General features: G+C 36.9%; 1 protein-coding gene across 1 annotated transcript in view; it reads left to right on the forward strand.

The window, feature by feature from the left end:
• Positions 1-9,047: 9,047 nt before the first annotated feature.
• col11a1a (collagen, type XI, alpha 1a) overlaps positions 9,048-21,447 on the forward strand; it is a 201,585-nt gene continuing 189,185 nt past the window's right edge. Inside the window, 1 exon segment of the mRNA XM_062021721.1 lies at positions 9,048-9,548. Within this exon segment, the coding sequence (XP_061877705.1) occupies positions 9,440-9,548 (109 nt within the window). The 5' untranslated portion in view covers positions 9,048-9,439.

Genomic DNA, 21,447 nt, shown 5'->3' on the forward strand with positions numbered 1-21,447 from the left:
AGAGAGACATCATGAAAATGCATTTTATGAGAGGAAATGGCCTTCACGTGGAATGTCTTCATGCAAAACAGATATGACGCCGTCACATGAATATAAAGTTGACATTGCGTAATAACTATTTGAGAAATCAGAGTAATTAAGTGCACGGGCGCAAAGAGAGACATCATTAAATTGCATTTTATGAGAGGAAACGGCCTTTACGTGGAATGTCTTCATGTAAAACAGATATGACGCCGCCACATGAATATAAAGTTGACATTGCGTAGTAACTATTTGAGAAATCAGACTAATTAAGTGCACGGGCGCAAAGAGAGACATCATGAAAATGCATTTTATGAGAGGAAATGGCCTTTACCTGGAATGTCTTCATGTAAAACAGATATGACGCCGTCACATGAATATAAAGTTGACATTGCGTAGTAACTATTTGAGAAATCAGAGTAATTAAGTGCACGGGCGCAAAGAGAGACATCATTAAATTGCATTTTATGAGAGGAAACGGCCTTTACGTGGAATGTCTTCATGTAAAACAGATATGACGCCGTCACATGAATATAAAGTTGACATTGCGTAATAACTATTTGAGAAATCAGAGTAATTAAGTGCACGGGCGCAAAGAGAGACATCATGAAACTGCATTTTATGAGAGGAAACGGCCTTTACGTGGAATGTCTTCATGTAAAACAGATATGACGCCGTCACATGAATATAAAGTTGACATTGCGTAATAACTATTTGAGAAATCAGAGTAATTAAGTGCACGGGCGCAAAGAGAGACATCATTTAATTGCATTTTATGAGAGGAAACGGCCTTTACGTGGAATGTCTTCATGTAAAACAGATATGACGCCGCCACATGAATATAAAGTTGACATTGCGTAGTAACTATTTGAGAAATCAGACTAATTAAGTGCACGGGCGCAAAGAGAGACATCATGAAAATGCATTTTATGAGAGGAAATGGCCTTTACCTGGAATGTCTTCATGTAAAACAGATATGACGCCGTCACATGAATATAAAGTTGACATTGCGTAGTAACTATTTGAGAAATCAGACTAATTAAGTGCACGGGCGCAAAGAGAGACATCATTAAATTGCATTTTATGAGAGGAAACGGCCTTTACGTGGAATGTCTTCATGTAAAACAGATATGACGCCGTCACATGAATATAAAGTTGACATTGCGTAGTAACTATTTGAGAAATCAGACTAATTAAGTGCACGGGCGCAAAGAGAGACATCATGAAACTGCATTTTATGAGAGGAAACGGCCTTTACGTGGAATGTTTTCATGTAAAACAGATATGACGCCGTCACATGAATATAAAGTTGACATTGCGTAATAACTATTTGAGAAATCAGAGTAATTAAGTGCACGGGCGCAAAGAGAGACATCATGAAACTGCATTTTATGAGAGGAAACGGCCTTTACGTGGAATGTCTTCATGTAAAACAGATATGACGCCGTCACATGAATATAAAGTTGACATTGCGTAATAACTATTTGAGAAATCAGAGTAATTAAGTGCACGGGCGCAAAGAGAGACATCATTTAATTGCATTTTATGAGAGGAAACGGCCTTTACGTGGAATGTCTTCATGTAAAACAGATATGACGCCGCCACATGAATATAAAGTTGACATTGCGTAGTAACTATTTGAGAAATCAGACTAATTAAGTGCACGGGCGCAAAGAGAGACATCATGAAAATGCATTTTATGAGAGGAAATGGCCTTTACCTGGAATGTCTTCATGTAAAACAGATATGACGCCGTCACATGAATATAAAGTTGACATTGCGTAGTAACTATTTGAGAAATCAGACTAATTAAGTGCACGGGCGCAAAGAGAGACATCATTAAATTGCATTTTATGAGAGGAAACGGCCTTTACGTGGAATGTCTTCATGTAAAACAGATATGACGCCGTCACATGAATATAAAGTTGACATTGCGTAGTAACTATTTGAGAAATCAGACTAATTAAGTGCACGGGCGCAAAGAGAGACATCATGAAACTGCATTTTATGAGAGGAAACGGCCTTTACGTGGAATGTTTTCATGTAAAACAGATATGACGCCGTCACATGAATATAAAGTTGACATTGCGTAATAACTATTTGAGAAATCAGACTAATTAAGTGCACGGGCACAAAGAGAGACATCATGAAACTGCATTTTATGAGAGGAAACGGCCTTTACGTGGAATGTTTTCATGTAAAACAGATATGACGCCGTCACATGAATATAAAGTTGACATTGCGTAATAACTATTTCAGAAATCAGACTAATTAAGTGCACGGGCGCAAAGAGAGACATCATGAAAATGCATTTTATGAGAGGAAATGGCCTTCACGTGGAATGTCTTCATGTAAAACAGATATGACGCCGTCACATGAATATAAAGTTGACTTTGCCTAACTCATGCAAGAGGACAGGATATTTCTTTATGAGCACTAAATCCCAGGAAAACCACCCTGCACCCTTTCTTTCATGCCTCGGGGCCATCAAGGATCACACATCTGATAGTGTTTTCACCTCAAACCCGGAGCCGAGTCAAGTCCATCCCTTACAAGGAGCCGACTGTCCTCTGAACTGCCCCCAGATCAAAAACTCAGGGATGCTTCGACCTTTCGAATCCTTCCTCAAGTTTGTCTAGATGTGCATTTTGTCTCATTGTATTTTGTTTATACGAAAAATAACTGACAAATTGAACATAGCCACTAAAATCAACTGGGTTACACAACATAGTACATGCAGTCCTGCTGTAAATGATAGTAGTCAGTGTGTAATAGACAAATTAATTAATGCCTAATGAAAGTTGAAGTTTTTGAGGGGAAAAATGTTACATTTACTAATCTTCTTCCACAAGTCTTAAAGTGAACCTTTGTTATTTCCCTAGAGCGTATAACAGGACCATCCATGTTTAACCACCCACGTAGTTCCTTTATTTTAACAGACGAAACATCATTTATTTTCCTTCCCATTTCTGTGCTCTTTGATGCCATGATGAGTGGATTAGAGGCCACCTGCAATCTGCAACCACTATAATAATAATATTACACTTAATGTTTAAAATGTATATTTGTAGAGAGAGAACCGAATCGCATTAGACCAGGGATGTCAAAGTGGTTAAATTGAGGGCCACATGGCAGTTACGGCTCCCATCAGAGTGAATAATGTATGAATTTGACTTTGGATTTCATTATTAATTATATAAATTGTTTACAGTAAGTAGACATTTACAAAATTTTACTGTAAAATATTTTTTATTTTTTATTGTTTTACAACATTTTACCGGTAAATGAAAAAAACAGTACCACTGTTTTTTTTTGGAGGGGTTTTACGGAAAAATCCGGCAGATTAGTTGCCAGAATTTCTACCGTAAAAACAAATGTATCGGTTTATTTTTCCATTTACAGTAACACACTGTTAAAAACAACAACTGTAGATTTTACAGTCAAAAACTGGCAACAGAATTTAAACGCAAAAATGTTTTTATTTTTTTTATTTACAGTAATTAAGAACACCGTAAAATGTTTTGTCATTTTTATTAATTTGATGGGTAGTTTGCTGTAAAGTTAAGCATTTTTATTTATTTTTATTTTAACAATTTTTTTTTTGGAAAGTATGCTAATATACTGTAATATTTGTTGCAATAATGGATACTATTAAAGTAGAAAAGGTATGAAATTTCAAGCAGTACGTATATTTTTTATGTCAAAATGAAAAAAGTCAATTACATTTAGTGAGAAAATATGAAGTACTTTATTGACACGTGTCATTTCCAGGTTTTTGTGGGCCAGATACAATTATGAGTCTTGAGTTGTGCATTAGACTGTTTGACATTAAAAATAAGTGCCATTTAGGGTTTTTAAAAAAGTGGTTCTTAACTTTTATTTCAAATATACCCGATTTAATATTTTTTTTCAGTGCAGTGCCTTCGAACTGAAAGAGTGTGACAATCATTGGTACTTTAATCTTTAATCTTTAATCTTAAAAAGCATTTTTGTTTAGCGTTAATAATGTCCAAAACTATGCTCAACTGTAGTGCTGTTGTTTGAAATAGATGGAAGTAAGAATAAAACAGAACATTACGCTTGCACCTAGCATTACCATGTTAGCTTTAAAAACATGCTACGTTTTTATGCCTCCCCCATAAGTGCTTTGTGCGCATAAAATAAATAAAATACTAAATACATTAAATTAAATAAAAAATGGATAACATAAATATATATATTTTTAAATTATAACATAAATAATAATAAATAAAAATAGATTAAATGCCATATGCCATACAAAATATGTATGAACACTTGTAAAATCAGCATGAGCTCAAATAACTAGGATAATAAATAAATATTAATACATGAAAATATGTCAAACAAAACCAATTCCAATATATATATATATATATATATATATATATATATATATATATATATATATATATATATATATATATATATATATATATATATATATATATACCTGTATATATATGAAAATTTACAAAATCAGAAGAGGCTCAAATAACTATAAAAAATTTGAAAAAAAATAAAACGTATGCCATAAAAAATATACTGTGACGTGGTGGCCGCATGCTAATGCGCGGATCGTTTCCCAAAGATGGAGGCAGCGTGCAGGTAGGACAATGATTTATTATCCATAAATCAGGCAATATACAAAAGTACAGGAAAGCGTGCCGATAGCCAGGAAGCTAAGGAAAAAGCTAGCGGGAAAGCCTAGCATAGAAACAGGAACCAGAAGCTAGGATTTACCAACGTAACGTTGTACGAAGCAAACAACACAGCCAGACCGAGAGTGGCGAAAGGCAGGAATAAATAGCTCTCTGATTAGTGCCCGGGAGCAGGTGAGCGTCCCGAACACTAATCAAAAGAAGGTGAAAATAATCAGCACTCATGGCAACTAAGAAACACAAACCCAGGGGTGCTGAAAACAGAACTAAGGGAGTCAAACTAAAATAAAACATGATCCGGGCAACGGATCATGACAGTACCCCCCACTTAAAGACAGAATTCTTGTGGATTCTGACAGGAACTCGCATAGTTGTGACCCCAAGATGCAGGAAACAGGAGAATGACGTGCAGGTAAGAGTTTTTTTTTTATTGTACTCAACAGAGGAGGCGCAGTCATGCATGCAGCAGATGGTCCATGACATATTTAATCCTCGAGACCTGACGAACAGGCGAGGCAGGCAGAAATAGCAGCCTGATTGGCAACTGCAACCAGGTGTGCCAGGCTGCCAATCAGGGACAGGTGAGAGAAACGAGCGCTCAGGGTTACATGCAGGAAGGGGAATAAAAAGAAGACAGAAAAGAAACACCAACCAAGGAAACACAACCAGAAGTAAGTGACATATATAAGAAAACTTACAAAATCAGCATGGGCTCAAATAACTATTTTCCTCATATATCCAGGTAATAAATACATGAATAAATAAATAAATAAATAAATACAAATAGATCAAATAAAACCTATACGTTACAAACAAAATATGACAATATCAGCAGAGGCTAATATTCTACTATTTTCCTCATGCAGGTAATAAATACATAAACAAATAAATAATTAATTGATAAAATAAATATTAAAAAATTAAAATAGATCAAATAAAACCTACAGTACAAAAAATCTGCATTCATATTCGCAAAATCAGCAGGTGCTGAAATACTGCATGTATTTTGCTCATATATATAGATATACTAATAAATAAATAAAATAAAACCAATGCAACACAAAAATATGTATGAAAACTTACAACATCAGCAGGTAATAAATACAAAAAACAAAAGTAGCGAATTAATAAAATAAAACCTATGCCATAAAAAATAAAAACTTAGCGCATATATTTATTTATCTAATACATCCAGGTAATAAATAATTTAAAAAAAATTATATATATAAATAATGATGAATAGAAATAGATCAAATACAACGTCATACAGCCAGGTAATAAATAGATAAAACAAAAGTAGCGAATCGATAACGTAAAACCCATGCCATAAAAAATAAAAACTTAGCTCAAATATTTATTTTCCCCATACTTCCAGGTAATAAATAAATACAATTAAAAAAATGAAAATATATAATAGAAATAATAATAAATAGAACAAGATCAAATAAAACCAATGCATTAAAAAAATGTACTTACAAAATCAGCAAGGGCTTAAATATGTATTTTCCTCATACATCCAGGTAATTAATAAATAAAACAAAAGTAGCAAATGTATAACATAAAACCTATGCCATAAAAAATACAAACTTAGCTCAAATATTTATTTTCCCCATACTTACAGGTAATAAATAAATAAACTAAAAAAGTAAAAAATGGATAGTATAAATGATAATAAATAGAAATAGATCAAATAAAAACAATGACATAAAAAATTAAAACGTATTTTCCTCATACATCCAGGTAATAAATAAATGAAATAAAACAGATAATATAAATAATAATAAATACAAATACATTTAATTAAACCTCATAAATCTAGGTAATAAATAGATAAAACAAAAGTAGTGAATGAATAAAATAAAACCTATGCCATAAAAAATAAAAACTTAGCTAAAAAAATTATTTTTCTCAAACATCCAGGTAATAAATAAATAAAAATAAAAAAACATTAAAAATGATAATATAAATAATAATAAATATAAATATATCAAATAAAAACTATGCCATAAAAAATGTAAACTTACAAAATCAGCAAGGGCTCAAATATTTATTTTCCTCATACATCCATGTAATAAATAAATGAAATTTTAAAAATAGATAATATAAATAATAATACATAGAAATAGATCAAAGACAACCTCATACAAGGTAATAAATAATAGGTAATAAATAGATAAAACAAAAGTAGCGAATGAATAAAATAAAACCTGTGCCGTAAAAAAGAAAAACTTAGCTTAAATATTTATTGTCCCCATACTTCCAGGTAGTAAATAAATTAAATAAAATTTAAAAAAAATAGATAGTATAAATAGAAATAGATCAAATAAAACCAATGCCATAAAAAATAAAAAACTTACAAAATCAGCATGCGCTCAAGTATTTGTTTTCCTCATACATCCAGGTCGTAAATAAATGAAATTTAAAAAAAAAGATAATATAAATAATAATAAATACAAATAGATCAAATAAAACCTCATACAGCCAGGTAATAAATAGATAAAACAAAAGTAGTGAATTAATCAAATAAAACCTATGCCATAAAAAATAAAAACTTAGCTCAAATATTTATTTTCCCCATACTTCCAGGTAATAAATAAATAAACTGAAAAAATAAAACATAGATAATAAAAATAATGATAAATAGAAATAGATCAAATAAAACCTATGCCATAAAAAATTTAAACTTAGCTCAAATATTTATTTTCCCCATACTTACAGGTGATAAATAAATGAAATAAATACAAAATAGATAATATAAATATTAATAAATAGAAATAGATCAAATAAAACCTATGCCATAAAACATAAAACTTACAAAATCAGCATGGATGGGCTCAAATATTTATTTTCCTCATACATCCAGGTGATGAACAGCCCTTTGAGACTTTTGTGATTTAGGGCTATATAAATAAACATTGATTGATTGATTGATTGATGAATAAATGAAATAAAAAAAGAAATCAATAGATAATATAAATAATAATAAATAGAGATAGGTCAAATAAAACCAATGCCATAAAAAATAAAAACTTAGCTCAAATATTTATTTTCTTCATATATCCAGGTAATACATAAATGGGGAAAAAATAATAAAAATAGATAATATAAATAATAATACATAGAAATAGATCAAATAAAATCTCATACATCCAGGAAATGAATCGATAAAACAAAAGTAGTGAATGAATAAAATAAAACCTATGCCATAAAAAATAAAAACCTTGGCTCAAATATTTATTTTCCCCATACTTTAAGGTAATAAATAAATTAAATACATAAATAAAAAATTGACAATATAAATAATAATAAATAGAAATAGATACAATAAAACCTATGCCATTAAAAAACAAAAACAAAAAAACACTTAGCTCAAATATTTATTTTCCCATACTTCCCGGTAATGAATAAATAAACTAAAAAATAAATAAATAAATAGATAATAGAAATAATAATATGTATAAGTAGATCAAATAAAACCAATGCCATAAAAAATTAAAACTTAGCTCAAATATTTCTTTTCCCTATACTTATAGGTAATAAATAAATCAACCAAAATAAATAAAAATAGATAATATAAATAATAATACATAGAAATAGATCAAATAAAACCTATGCCATAAAAAAACTAAAAACTTAGCTCAAATATTTATTTTCCCATATTTCCCGGTAATGAATGAATAAACTAAAAAAAAAAAAATTGATAATAGAAATAATAATATGTATAAGTAGATCAAATAAAACCAATGCCATAAAAAATTAAAACTTAGCTCAAATATTTATTTTCCTCATACTTTCAGGAAATTAAAAAAATAAAAAAATAAAAAATGGACAATATAAATTATAATAAATAGAAATAGATCAAATAAAACCTATGCCATAAAAAAAAAAAAAAACGTAGCTCAAATATTTATTTTCCCATACTTCCCAGTAATGAATAAATAAACTAAAAAATAAAATAAAATAGATAATAGAAATAATAATATGTATAAGTAGATCAAATACAACCAATGCCATAAAAAATACAAACTTAGCTCAAATATTTATTTTCCCCATACTTCCAGGTAATAAATAAATCAACCAAAATAAATAAAAATTAATCATATAAATACTAATAAATACTAATAGATCAAATAAAACCTATGACATAAAAATATGCATGAAAGGGTACACAATTTAAAGAGAATTCCTCATATCTTCTGTATCTCACACGTTTGGAAAAACTGCCAAGTTTAGTCACGTGACCAAACAGATCGTCATCACGGTCGTGTCATTCGTGAACTTCCACTTTTTAAGGTCCCCCCCCCCCCCCCTCCCGTCCCCTCTCAGGCGCGCGCCGCGGGGGACCCGAAAGCGCCGCGCGCCGCAGGGGCTTTTGACGATGGGAGGGACCCACGGGAGAATTTCCAGCCCCGTGATTTGCTAATCGGGGGCCCGGTTTCTCCCCTTCTGTCATCGCCCCTCAAGTGTAAACGTAGCCGCGGTGCGCGCAGGATCTTTGCCCGGCCCTCCTCCTCGCCCGTGGACCCAGCAAGTGTAGCCACTGCACTCGGCGCGCCTTGGTCAGAGCCCGGGAACGGAGGATCGGGGGCCCCCACGGTGGCTGCAAGACAGAAGAGGCGTTTACAACTCCCCACTCATGGCTTTCTTCTAGCACACTCGTGGAAGGGACGTGACTTTAAGAACCAAAAACAAAACCCCCAAAAAACCTTGCAAAGTCGCAGTGAGGCTTGACTGCGACCATGGAGATGCAGAGGTGGTCCACCAGGTGGAAAACGAAAAGGTGGCTTATGGATTCCACTGTCACGACATTGCTCACGTTTACCCTGCTTCTACAGGCGTCCACGGCAGGTAAGACATTCAAAAAAACAAAAAACAAAAACACAATAAAACACTCGAGTTTATTGGCCCTTGAGGGCCACTTTTCACTTCACCTTGTCAAAGTCATCCCAAACCGCTTTGACGCACGGAAATCGATATTCACTTCAAAATAAACTGGTTTTGTCAGCGTATGTGTTGTGGGCGGGTCGATCCAAATATGGATTTGATTGATTGATTGATTGATTGATTGATTGATTGATTGAAACTTGTATTAGTAGATTGCACAGTACAGTACATATTCCGTACAATTGACCACTAAATTGTGACACCCCAATAAGTTTTTCAACTTGTCCACGTTAATCAATTCATGGTAAGGACCAATATCGATATAGATACACTTTTCCCACCTCTTTCTTTTTCTGTTTTTTTTGTTTTTTTTGTTGACTTTACATGTTTATTTATTTTTATTTAAGTATTTCAAACTTATTTTGCAGTATTGACATTTTTGGCAAACAAGATACCGACAGCCATCAGACTGTATAATGCATATGTTCCTTGACTGCACTTAAATGTAGAGTATATGTAGAATATATTTTATATTATTTATATATTACATGTTATATATATATTATATTATATTATTTATAATTATTATTGTCTATTGTGAGCGAACTGTGGTGCTGAATTTCCCCCAGGGATCAATAAAGTACTTTCTATTCTATTCTATTCTAAGTGTTAGAAAAGGCTCCTTTTTTAAAGAATCCTTCAAAAAATGTCGGGATGCGTCGATTCATCGATTTGGAAAAAAACGCTTCCATTTGTATTCCGTCGCTTCGATTCATCGTAGCCATTCAGAACATTTGGACCGCATGGAGTACCCGGAACTCGTTTTCCGCACGGTCACCGCAATTGAGCGTACATGAGAGCGGTGGTGCGTTTACAAACATGTTCTATTCATGTAAAAGTGCAATTTTAATGTTGACGTGTTTAAAAAAAAAAAAGAATACAGTTCATAGCAAGCATATCTGTATCATGAATCAATTTAAGTGGACGCCGACTTAAACGAGTTGAAAAACTTATTCGGGTGTTACCATTTAGTGGTCAATTGTACATAATATGTACTGTACTGTGCAATCTACTAATAAAAGTCTCAATCAATCAATCAATAAATATAATTATTTTCCCCGAAAATACGCTATGGGATTATAAAGTGTGTTTTATCCGATTGCTCTATTAATCAAATTGTTGTATTTATTATTGTTTAACATTTGGATCGCAATCATTCGAATTTAGTCATCCCTCCAATGTATACTCTACTGATGGAAATTGTTGTTGTTTCAACGTTAGGTTTGAATTGTAGAATACTGGTTGGAAAATAACCAAATTTCAATGGTCAAATCAATGTCAGAACCCGACATTAATTAAACGTCGTCAAAAAGCATGTTGTTTTAACGTCGTATTTGTGTTGTAGAATATTGGTTGGGAAATGACCAAAATTTCAATGGTCAGATCAACTTTAGAACCCAACATTGATTAAACGTTGTCAAAAAGTATGTGTTTTTTTACGCTAGGTTTGAGTTGTAGAATATTGGTTGGAAAATGACCAAATTTCAATGGTCAAATCAACGTCAAAAAACCCAACGTTGATTTAACATCGTCAAAAAGCATATTGCTTCAACGTCGTATTTGTGTTGTAGAATATTGGTTGGGAAATTACCAAAATTCAACGTCGAAACCCAACATTGATTAAACATCGTCAAAAAGCATGTTGTTCCAACGTTATGTTTGAGTTGCCCAACGTCAAGACTTATTAATCCGACAAGTTCTCAACGTTTTTTCAATGGTCTTGTGTTTGCCGGGATTGTGGAAATACAGAAACCTATACAAATAATAAATAGGAATAATATGTCGACTCGTATGTATAAATATTAATAAAACAATACAAACGGTTCTCATCGTTAACGTAAAAGAGCCGTCAAAAGATTCGACGTATTCGCTATCGTCACACCTCGAAAGGTACACTAAGTATTATCCCGTTGACGTCTTTGCTCACAAATAAGTTTGCTGGGATGTTTTCAGTTTTCCAAAAACTACCACCTTATTTTGAAGGATCTCACCAGAAGGGTGAAAGAAATACAACAATTTATTATGGAATGAATTATATAATCATTTATACTCAATTTAGACGTTGATGACAGATGGCATGAAGGCAATGTAATTAACCCGGCAGGCACAGGACATTGAAACAACGTTGAGATCTTGTTGAATTACGTCCTGGCGTTGAGAGACTCAAACATAACGTTGAAACAACATGCTTTTTGACGACGTTTAATCAATGTTTGGTTCTGACGTTGATTTGACCGTCGATTTTTAGTCATTTCCCAACCAATATTCTACAACTTAAACCTAACATCGAAACAACATGGTTATTGACGATGTTGGGTTCAGGTTGATTTGACCATTGGAATATGGTCATTTCCCAACCATTATTCCACAACTTAAATACAACGTTGAAACAACATGCTTCTTGATGACGTTAAATCAATGCCGGGTTCTGATGTTGATTTCACCGTTGAATTTTGGTCATTTCCCAACCAATATTCTACAACTTAAACCTAACATCGAAACAACATGCTTTTTGACGATGTTGGGTTCTGGTTGATTTGACCATTAAAATATGGTAATTTCCCAACCAATATTCTACAACTTAAATACAACCTTGAAACAACATGCTTCTTGACGACGTTAAATCATCGTCGGGTTCTGACGTTGATTTGACCGTTGAATTTTTGGTCATTTCCCAACCAACAACGTGAATCCAAAGTTGTACGTCAACGTTGTCCCAAATTTACTAATACAACTATTTTGCAACGTTGTTTCAACGTCATTGTATCAAGGCTCTGACCGTAAAATTAACGGAAAATGAGTGTATCAACGTTGTATCAAGGCTCTGACCGTAAAATTAACGCAAAATGAGTGTATCAACGTTGTATCAAGGCTCTGACCGTAAAATTAACGCAAAATGAGTTCCTGTAGTATTAATATCAATGCAGTCTTGGTGGACCTGTCATCATGCGAGTGTTCACCCTATCACCACAGTGGCCTGGTCCACACTGAAGGCCAAAAGCGGACCACACCCCCGCCCCCCGACCCTCCTCCACCGTGGTTGCCCGGCTCCTCTCCCTGTCAACTTTGCACTTAGACGTTTTTCCGCCGGTCCTGGTGTGAGACAATGCGTGTCCTGTGTGGGAACGCTTCCCCCTCTAAGTGGTAGAGCAGTTATTTGATGACTGTCCTTGCTGCACTTCCCTATGATTTCAAAGCCCTTCAAAGGAGGAGATGCGGACCGAGCCCTCAGCCGCACAGGTCGCAAGTCGGGGTTAGGGATTGCTATTAGCTGGAACCATTTTTCCAAATAGTGGACTTTTGTAGACATGCGTAACAGGGGGATTCTTGGGAAATGTGTAACTCCGGCAAAAGGAACGGACCTTGGTTCCCAGGAGGACTTAGATCACGGACAGACTTTTGTCGGGTTCATCCGGTTTTGAGGCCTCTCAGTGCGCTTTATGGCAGCCGAAGCCGCTCCTGCAGGGTGCCCTCTCCGTCTAGTAGTGTACTGACACGTTTTCTCAGCCCTCGGGGCGCAGGTTCAGATGTGCATTCCACAAGACAAAGCTCGCATTTTTACAGTCATCTGCCCCGTAATGTGCTTAAAAGAGAAACCGAGCAGCGAACCTCTTTGGTTTTAGCGTTTTTTTGGTTCTTGAAGCCGTCACCGACCTAAAACCATAGAGGTGTGGTCAAGGGGGAAGAAACTGATCACTTAAATGCAACATTGGATCATATTATAGTACAGGTAATGAGGTCCCCACTTGGTACGGTGTAACACCTGCATAAAGCGGCCTTGTCTCAGCCGATGGCGAAGGACAGCGGTTTGGAAGTTTCCGGGAGGCAAGAGTGAGAGTGGGGGTATGGACAGAGAGGCATTCTTCCCGCAGATATTATTAGAGTCCCAGGGATCTGCAGGTGAAAAGGTCCTCCTCTGTGTACCGGCCAACGTCTGTAATGACACAGCAGTACACTCCGGTCTTACTGCGGTGGGAAGAGGGCGATACACCTGTAGTGGGCATGGCATCAAATTTGTCCAGCTGCCCCCGCCCCCTTCTCTAGAATCTGCATGAGGGATAATAGAGGCAGTGTCTCTGGTCTAGGGCTGCACTATAACCGTATTTTCCGGACTATAAGGCGCACTTAAAATATATTTTTTTTCTCAAAACTCGACGGTGCGCCTAATGCAAGGAATAATTCTGGTTGTGCTTACCGACCTTGAATCTATTTTATTTGGTACATAGTGAAATGATAAGTGTGACCAGTAGATGGCAGTCACATATAAGAGATGCGTGTAGACTGCAATATGACTCAAGTAAACAATACCAACATTTTATATGTTCCATTGAAAATATAGAACATTACACACGGCGCTCAAAAATCTATCAAAATGTTTTAGTAGGACTTTGGTAAGCTATGAAGCCACACCGCTTGATGGATTGTACTGTGCTTCAACATACCAGTATTATTATGGTGTGTGTATAAGGTAAGACATATTATCTGGCATTTTGTTTCGCAATATTATGCAAAATAAACTTTTTTTACCTTCTGGTACCTGCTGATCTGTGATTGGGATCTGCATAAATCCTGAAAAATTGCGTGCGTCCGCCTTTGTAGTCCGTGCCGACACCGTAGTCGATACGCTTCTTCTTTTTCTCTATCTTCTTGTTATGTGACATTCATCCTCCGCCGTTGCAATTTCTAATATAAAGTAGTATAAAGTTCTTACTTATATCTGTCAGTGAACTCACCATGAAAGCGGTAAAACATACCGGTGTAGTGAGTTTACATTATTCACCCAAGGAACTTTAGTTATTAGAGAGTTCCGGTCGGACGTTTTTTCACGGGACACATTTCCGGCGTATCTGATCAATCTAAGTCTATGAGCATGAACTGATGAAGCCTACTGAGGTATTGAGACCAGCCGCTAGACTAGATCTGACCAATCTAAGTCTAAGACCAGATCGGACCAACCTAAGTCTAACACTACATCTGACCAATCTAAATCTAAGACTATATCTGACCAATGTACTGTAAGTTTAAAACTAGATCTGACCAGTCTAGGTGTAAGACTAGATCAGACCAATCTAAGTCTATGAGCACGAACTGATGAAGCCTACTGAGGTATTGAGACCAGCCGCTAGACTAGATCTGACCAATCTAAGTCTAAGACCAGATCGGACCAACCTAAGTCTAACACTACATCTGACCAATCTAAATCTAAGACTATATCTGACCAATGTACTGTAAGTTTAAAACTAGATCTGACCAGTCTAGGTGTAAGACTAGATCAGACCAATCTAAGTCTATGAGCACGAACTGATGAAGCCTACTGAGGTATTGGCACCAGCCGTTAGACTAGATTTGACCAATCTAAGTCTAACACTAGATCTGACCAATCTAAGTCCAAGACTAGATCTGAGCAATCTAGATCTAAGACTAGATCTGACCAATCTAAGTCTAAGACTAGATCTGACCAATCTAAGTCTAAGACTAGATCTGACCAATCTAAGTCTAAGTCTAGATCTGACCAATCTAAGTCTATGAGCATGAACTGATGAAGCCTACCGAGGTATTGGCACCAGCCGTTAGACTAGATGTGACTAATCTAAGTCTAACACTAGATCTGACCAATCTAAGTCCAAGACTAGATCTGACCAATCTAAGTCTATGAGCATGAACTGATGAAGCCTACCGAGGTATTGGCACCAGCCGTTAGACTAGATCTGACTAATCTAAGTCTAACACTAGATATGACCAATCTAAGTCTAAGACCAGATCTGACCAATCTAAGTCTAAGACTAGATCTGACCAATGTACTGTAAGTTTAAAACTAGATCTGACCAGTCTAGGTGTAAGACTAGATCTGACCAATCTAAGTCTATGAGCACGAACTGATGAAGCCTACTGAGGTATTGGCACCAGCCGTTACACTAGATCTGACCCATCTAAGTCTAAGACTAGATCTGACCAATTCAAGTCTATGAGTATGAACTGATGAAGCCCACCAAGGTATTGGCACCAGCCGTTAGACTAGATCTGACCAATCTAAGTCGAAGACTAGATCTGACCAATCTAAGTCGAAGACTAGATCTGACCAATCTAAGTCGAAGACTAGATCTGACCAATCTAAGTCGAAGACTAGATCTGACCAATCTAAGTCGAAGACTAGATCTGACCAATATAAGTCGAAGACGAGATCTGACCAATCTAAATCGAAGACTAGATCTGACCAATCTAAATTGAAGACTAGATCTGACCAATCTAAGTCGAAGACGAGATCTGACCAATCTAAGTCGAAGACTAGATCTGACCAATCTAAGTCGAAGACTAGATCTGACCAATCTAAGTCAAAGACTAGATCTGACCAATCTAAGTCGAAGACTAGATCTGACCAATCTAAGTCGAAGACTAGATCTGACCAATATAAGTCGAAGACGAGACCTGACCAATCTAAATCGAAGACTAGATCTGACCAATCTAAATTGAAGACTAGATCTGACCAATCTAAGTCGAAGACGAGATCTGACCAATCTAAGTCGAAGACTAGATCTGACCAATCTAAGTCGAAGACTAGATCTGACCAATCTAAGTCGAAGACGAGATCTGACCAATCTAAGTCAAAGACCCGATCTGACCAATCTAAGTCGAAGACTAGATGTGACCAATCAGTCGTGACATTGCTGGTTTTACGAGCAGAGGAGCATGTTCGGCAGCGCGCACACAGAGTACTTACAAGCAGACACAGTGTGTAGACAGAAAAGGGAATGGACGCATTTTGGCTTAAAAGTAAAGATAAAGGTGAAGTTATAACACTGAAACACCCTCAGGAAGAGGTGCTTTAAAACATGTCTAGCGGCTAACGTCCATTCACAGTTTTAGCTACTTCTAAATCAGTAGTCCTGGCCTCCATGGCGTCTAATAAAGTAAGTTTCTTACAAGTAACATTATCACTGGAGGACGAGGAATAGCTAAACATGCTTCACTACACACTGTAGGAGGATACAATAGCTCACCGGTGTCACAATGTAAACAAATGCCATGGGTGGATCTACACCTGACATCCACTGTAATAACAAGTACAGGAGTGTATCTAGTCGATACTACTATGATTACATCGATATTTTTTATCGTCACAAAATATAAATATATATATTTTTTTACATTCATATTATATTCATAAACTCAATAAATACGTCCCTGGACACATGAGGACTTTGAATATGACCAATTTATGATCCTGTAACTACTTGGTATTGGATCGATACCTAAATGTGTGGTATCATCCAAAACTAATGTAAAGTACCAAACAAGAGAAGAATAAGTGATTATTACATTTTAACAGAAGTGTAGATAGAACATGTTAAAACAGAAAATAAGCAGATATTAACAGTAAATGAACAAGTAGATTATTAACAATTTTTTACAGTTTGTCCTTAATAATGTGTACAAAATAATAGGTTTATAAATGACACAATATGTTACTGCATACGCCAGCAGACTAATTAGGAGTCGTTGTTTGTTTACTTACTACTAAAAGACAAGTTGTCTAGTATGTTCACTATTTTATTTAAGGACTAAATTGCAAAAATAAACATATGTTTCATGTACCCTAAGATTTGTTGTTAGAATAAAGCCAATAATGACATTTTTTGTGGTGCCCTTTATTTAGAAAAGTATCGAAATACATTTTGGTACCGGTACAAAAATATTGGTATCGAGACAACCCTAGGGAGCCTGAGTCCGCCCCCTCTCAAAGACGCACACAAGTCATGGATGTATTGGTGTTTTAATTGGCAAATACATATGTCCTATTTATACAGTAGTATCTGCCTTTTGTGACTAGTCATATTATTTCACTATTATTTGCACTTTATGATCGCACTCTGCAATGGAATAATAGTTTTTTTCATTTTAGAACTGTACGTTTTGCTTATAATAGAAAGGGTCTTACATAACATAGTAAATACCGTATTTTCCGGACCATAGGGCGCACTGGATAATAAGGCGCACTGCTGATGAATGGTCTATTTTTGATAATTTTTCATATATAAGGCGCACCGGATTATAAGACGCATTAAAGGAGTCATATTATTATTATTTTATCTACATTTAAAAGACTTCCTTGTGGTCTACATAACATGTGATGGTAGTTCTTTGGTCAAAATGTTGCATGGATGATGTTTTACACATCATCTTCATGTCGCTTTCTGACATTCCATTCTGGATGCGCCGTTTGGTGGGCGGTCTTATTTACGTGGCTCACCTTCGACGGCGTCTTCTCCCCGCCATCTTTGTTGTAGCGGTGTAGCGTGCAAGGACGGGAGTGGAAGAAGTGTCAAAAGATGGCGCTAACTGTTTTAATGACATTCAGACTTTACTTCAATCAATAACGGAGCAGCGTCTCCTCATCCGGAAACAACAACAACACCGGAAATGTGTCCCGTGAAAAACCGTCCGACCGGAACTCTCTAATAACTAAAGTTCCTTCGGTGAATAATGTTAACTCACTACACCGGTATGTTTTAGCGCTTTCATGGTGAGTTTACTGACGGATATAAGTAAGAACTAGAGATGTCCAATAATATCGGACTGCCGATATTATCGGCCGATAAATGCTTTAAAATTTAATATCGGAAAGTATCGGTTTCAAAAAGTAAAATGTATGACTTTTTAAAACGCCGCTGTACGGAGTGGTACACGGACGTAGGGAGAAGTACAGAGCAGTTGCGTCTCCCAGTCATACTTGCCAAGCCTCCCGATTTTCCCGGGAGACTCCCGAATTTCAGTGCCCCTCCCGAAAATCTCCCGGGGCAACCATTCTCCCGAATTTCTCCAGATTTCCACCCAGACAACAATACTGGGGGCGTGCCTTAAAGGCACTGCATTTGCGTGCCAGCCCATTCACATAATATCTACGGCTTTTCACACACACAAGTGAATGCAACGCATACTTGGTCAACAGCCATACAGGTCACACTAAGGGTGACCGTATAAACAACTTTAACACTGTTACAAATATGCGCCACACTGTGAACCCACACCAAACAAGAATGACAAACACATTTCGGGAGAACATCCGCACCGTAACACAACATAAACACAACAGAACAAATACCCAGAACCCGTTGCAGCACTAACTCTTCCAGGACGCTACATTCTGTATATTAGGCGCACTGTCGAGTTTTGAGGAAAAAAAAGGATTTTAAGTGCGCCTTATAGTCTGGAAAATATGGTAATCGTGATCGTACGCTCCCTGTATGATCAGTGTCAGAGCTTGGTCCGCATTGCCGGCAGTAAGTCGGACACGTTTCCAGTGAGGGTTGGACTCCGCCAAGGCTGCCCTTTGTCACCCATTCTGTTCATAACTTTCTATAAAATAAATAAATTTCTAGGCACAGTCAAGGCGTTGAGGGGATCCGGTTTGGTGACTGCAGGATTAGGTCTCTGCTTTTTGCAGATGATGTGGTCCTGATGGCTTCATCTGGCCAGGATCTTCAGCTCTCACCGGATCGGTTCGCAGCCGAGTGTGAAGCGACTGGGATGAGAATCAGCACCTCCAAGTCCGAGTCCATGGTTCTCGCCCGGCAAAGGGTGGAGTGCCATCTCCAGTTTAGGGAGGAGACCCTGCCCCAACTGGAGGAGTTCAAGTACCTCGGAGTCTTGTTCACGAGTGAGGGAAGAGTGGATGGTGAGATCGACAGGTGGATCGGTGCGGCGTCTTAAGTAATGCGGACGCTGTATCGATCTGTTGTGGTGAAGAAGGAGCTGAGCCGGAAGGGAAAGCTCTCAATTTACCGGTCGATCTACATTCCCATCCTCACCTATGGTCATGAGTTTTGGGTTATGACCGAAAGGAGAGCCGAAATGAGTTTCCTCCGCCGGGTGGCGGGTCTCTCCCTTAGAGATAGGGTGAGAAGCTCTGCCATCCGGGGGGAGCTCAAAGTAAAGCCGCTGCTCCTCCACATGGAGAGGAGCCAGATGAGGTGGTTCGGGCATCTGGTCAGGATGCCACCCGAACGCCTCCCTAGGGAGGTGTTTAGCGCACATCCGACCGGTAGGAGGCCACGGGGAAGACCCAGGACACGTTGGGAAGACTATGTCTCCCGGCTGGCCTGGGAACGCCTCGGGATCCCCCGGGAAGAGCTGGACCAAGTGGCTGGGGAGAGGGAAGTGTGGGCTTCCCTGCTTAGGCTGGATGGTGATTAGTAATCGGGATTTCAATATTCTGGTCTATTCTGGTATTTGTTTACGTTCACCGTCAACGCGGCACCTTAACCATTTTCCCAGCACGGCGCGAGGGTCTCAGCCCGGCCACATCTGGAACATGCGAGCAGTGGGTAACTGAACGCCGCCCTGCATGACTTCCTCAGTTCCTTCTCCAAAATAAAGCCTTCTAACACAAGCAGTCACAGTCCTCCGTCACGAGAGCCTCTCAACTTTTAACACAATATTTTCTTTTGCCTCTCTCTTGTTTGTCCTCTAAGCCGGCGTGTCCCCCAACGTTTTCATCCCAAATTAGAAACACAAACGTGACCAAAGAGCGTTGGCTTATCGCAACAAACGTGAAACTTCTCCCAAGTTCTCCGTGCAGAAGCTTGTTGGATATTTTTGCCCTTTTCCAGTAGGACAGTGGGGGGACTGAACTCCATACTTTTACAGGTACCGAAGAGAGTACCAATTAGGCACGTAACAATGTTATCATGACCAACATTATCATTATTATTGCAGTAGTTTTATTTTATTGTGTGAATGCTTTGGAGCATTCACACATGTTTTTTTTCCAACTTATTCTTCTTCTTCTCCAGATTTTGGCGCGCTCTACCTTCCACATTTTTCACCCGATTCAAACCGTTCCAACTTCGAACTGTTCAGCCTATTCGGGAATCACAGGCTTTCCCTTTACAAAATTCCAAAATGTCCCAAATTTCCCAGAATTCCAGGTTTTTCAGGACATTTTTCCCATTCAAAATGAATTGGCCATTTTTCAAACTTCCACCATTTCCAAATTTTTCAACCGATTCAAACCATTCCACCTTTAACAAGTTCCACCATCCTGGAAATTTAAACTATATTTTTTCAAAGTTAAAATAAATTCCAGGATTTTCCAGAATTCCAGGTTTTCCGGGACATTTTTTCCCATTCAAAATGAATTGGCCATTTTTCAAACTTCGACCATTTCCACATTTTTCAACCGATTCAAACCATTCCACCTTCAACACATTCCACCATCCTGGGAATCCAAACTATTATTTTTCCGAGTTAAAAAAAATTCCAGGATTTCCAGAATTCCAGGTTTTCCGGGACATTTTTCCCATTCAAAATGAATTAGCCATTTTTCCAACTTCCACCATTTCCAAATTTTTCAACCGATTCAAACCATTCCACCTTCAACACATTCCACCATCCTGGAAATTTAAACTATAATTTTTACAAGTTAAAAAGAAATTCCAGGATTTTCCAGAATTCCAGGTTTTCCGGGACATTTTTCCCTTTCAAAATGAATTGGCCATTTTTCAAACCTCCACCATTTCCACGTGTTTCAACCGATTCATACCATTCCACCTTCAACACATTCCACCATTGTGGAAATTCAAACTACTCTTTTTTCAAGTTCAAAAAAATTCCAGGATTTTCCACAATTCCTGCTTTTCCAAAGCCCTATTTCCACCCTTTTTTCTGGCAACTACTCTTTCTGCATTTTTCAACGCATTTCAACCGTCAAAACATTCCTCTTAATCAGGACAAAAAATGAAGTTGTTTTTTTAAACTTGAAAAATTCCCGGTTTTCCCGAAATTCCAGGAATTCCGTAATACCATT

Source organism: Entelurus aequoreus, linkage group LG15 (genome assembly GCF_033978785.1).
Source record: "Entelurus aequoreus isolate RoL-2023_Sb linkage group LG15, RoL_Eaeq_v1.1, whole genome shotgun sequence".
Classification (NCBI taxonomy): domain Eukaryota; kingdom Metazoa; phylum Chordata; class Actinopteri; order Syngnathiformes; family Syngnathidae; genus Entelurus; species Entelurus aequoreus.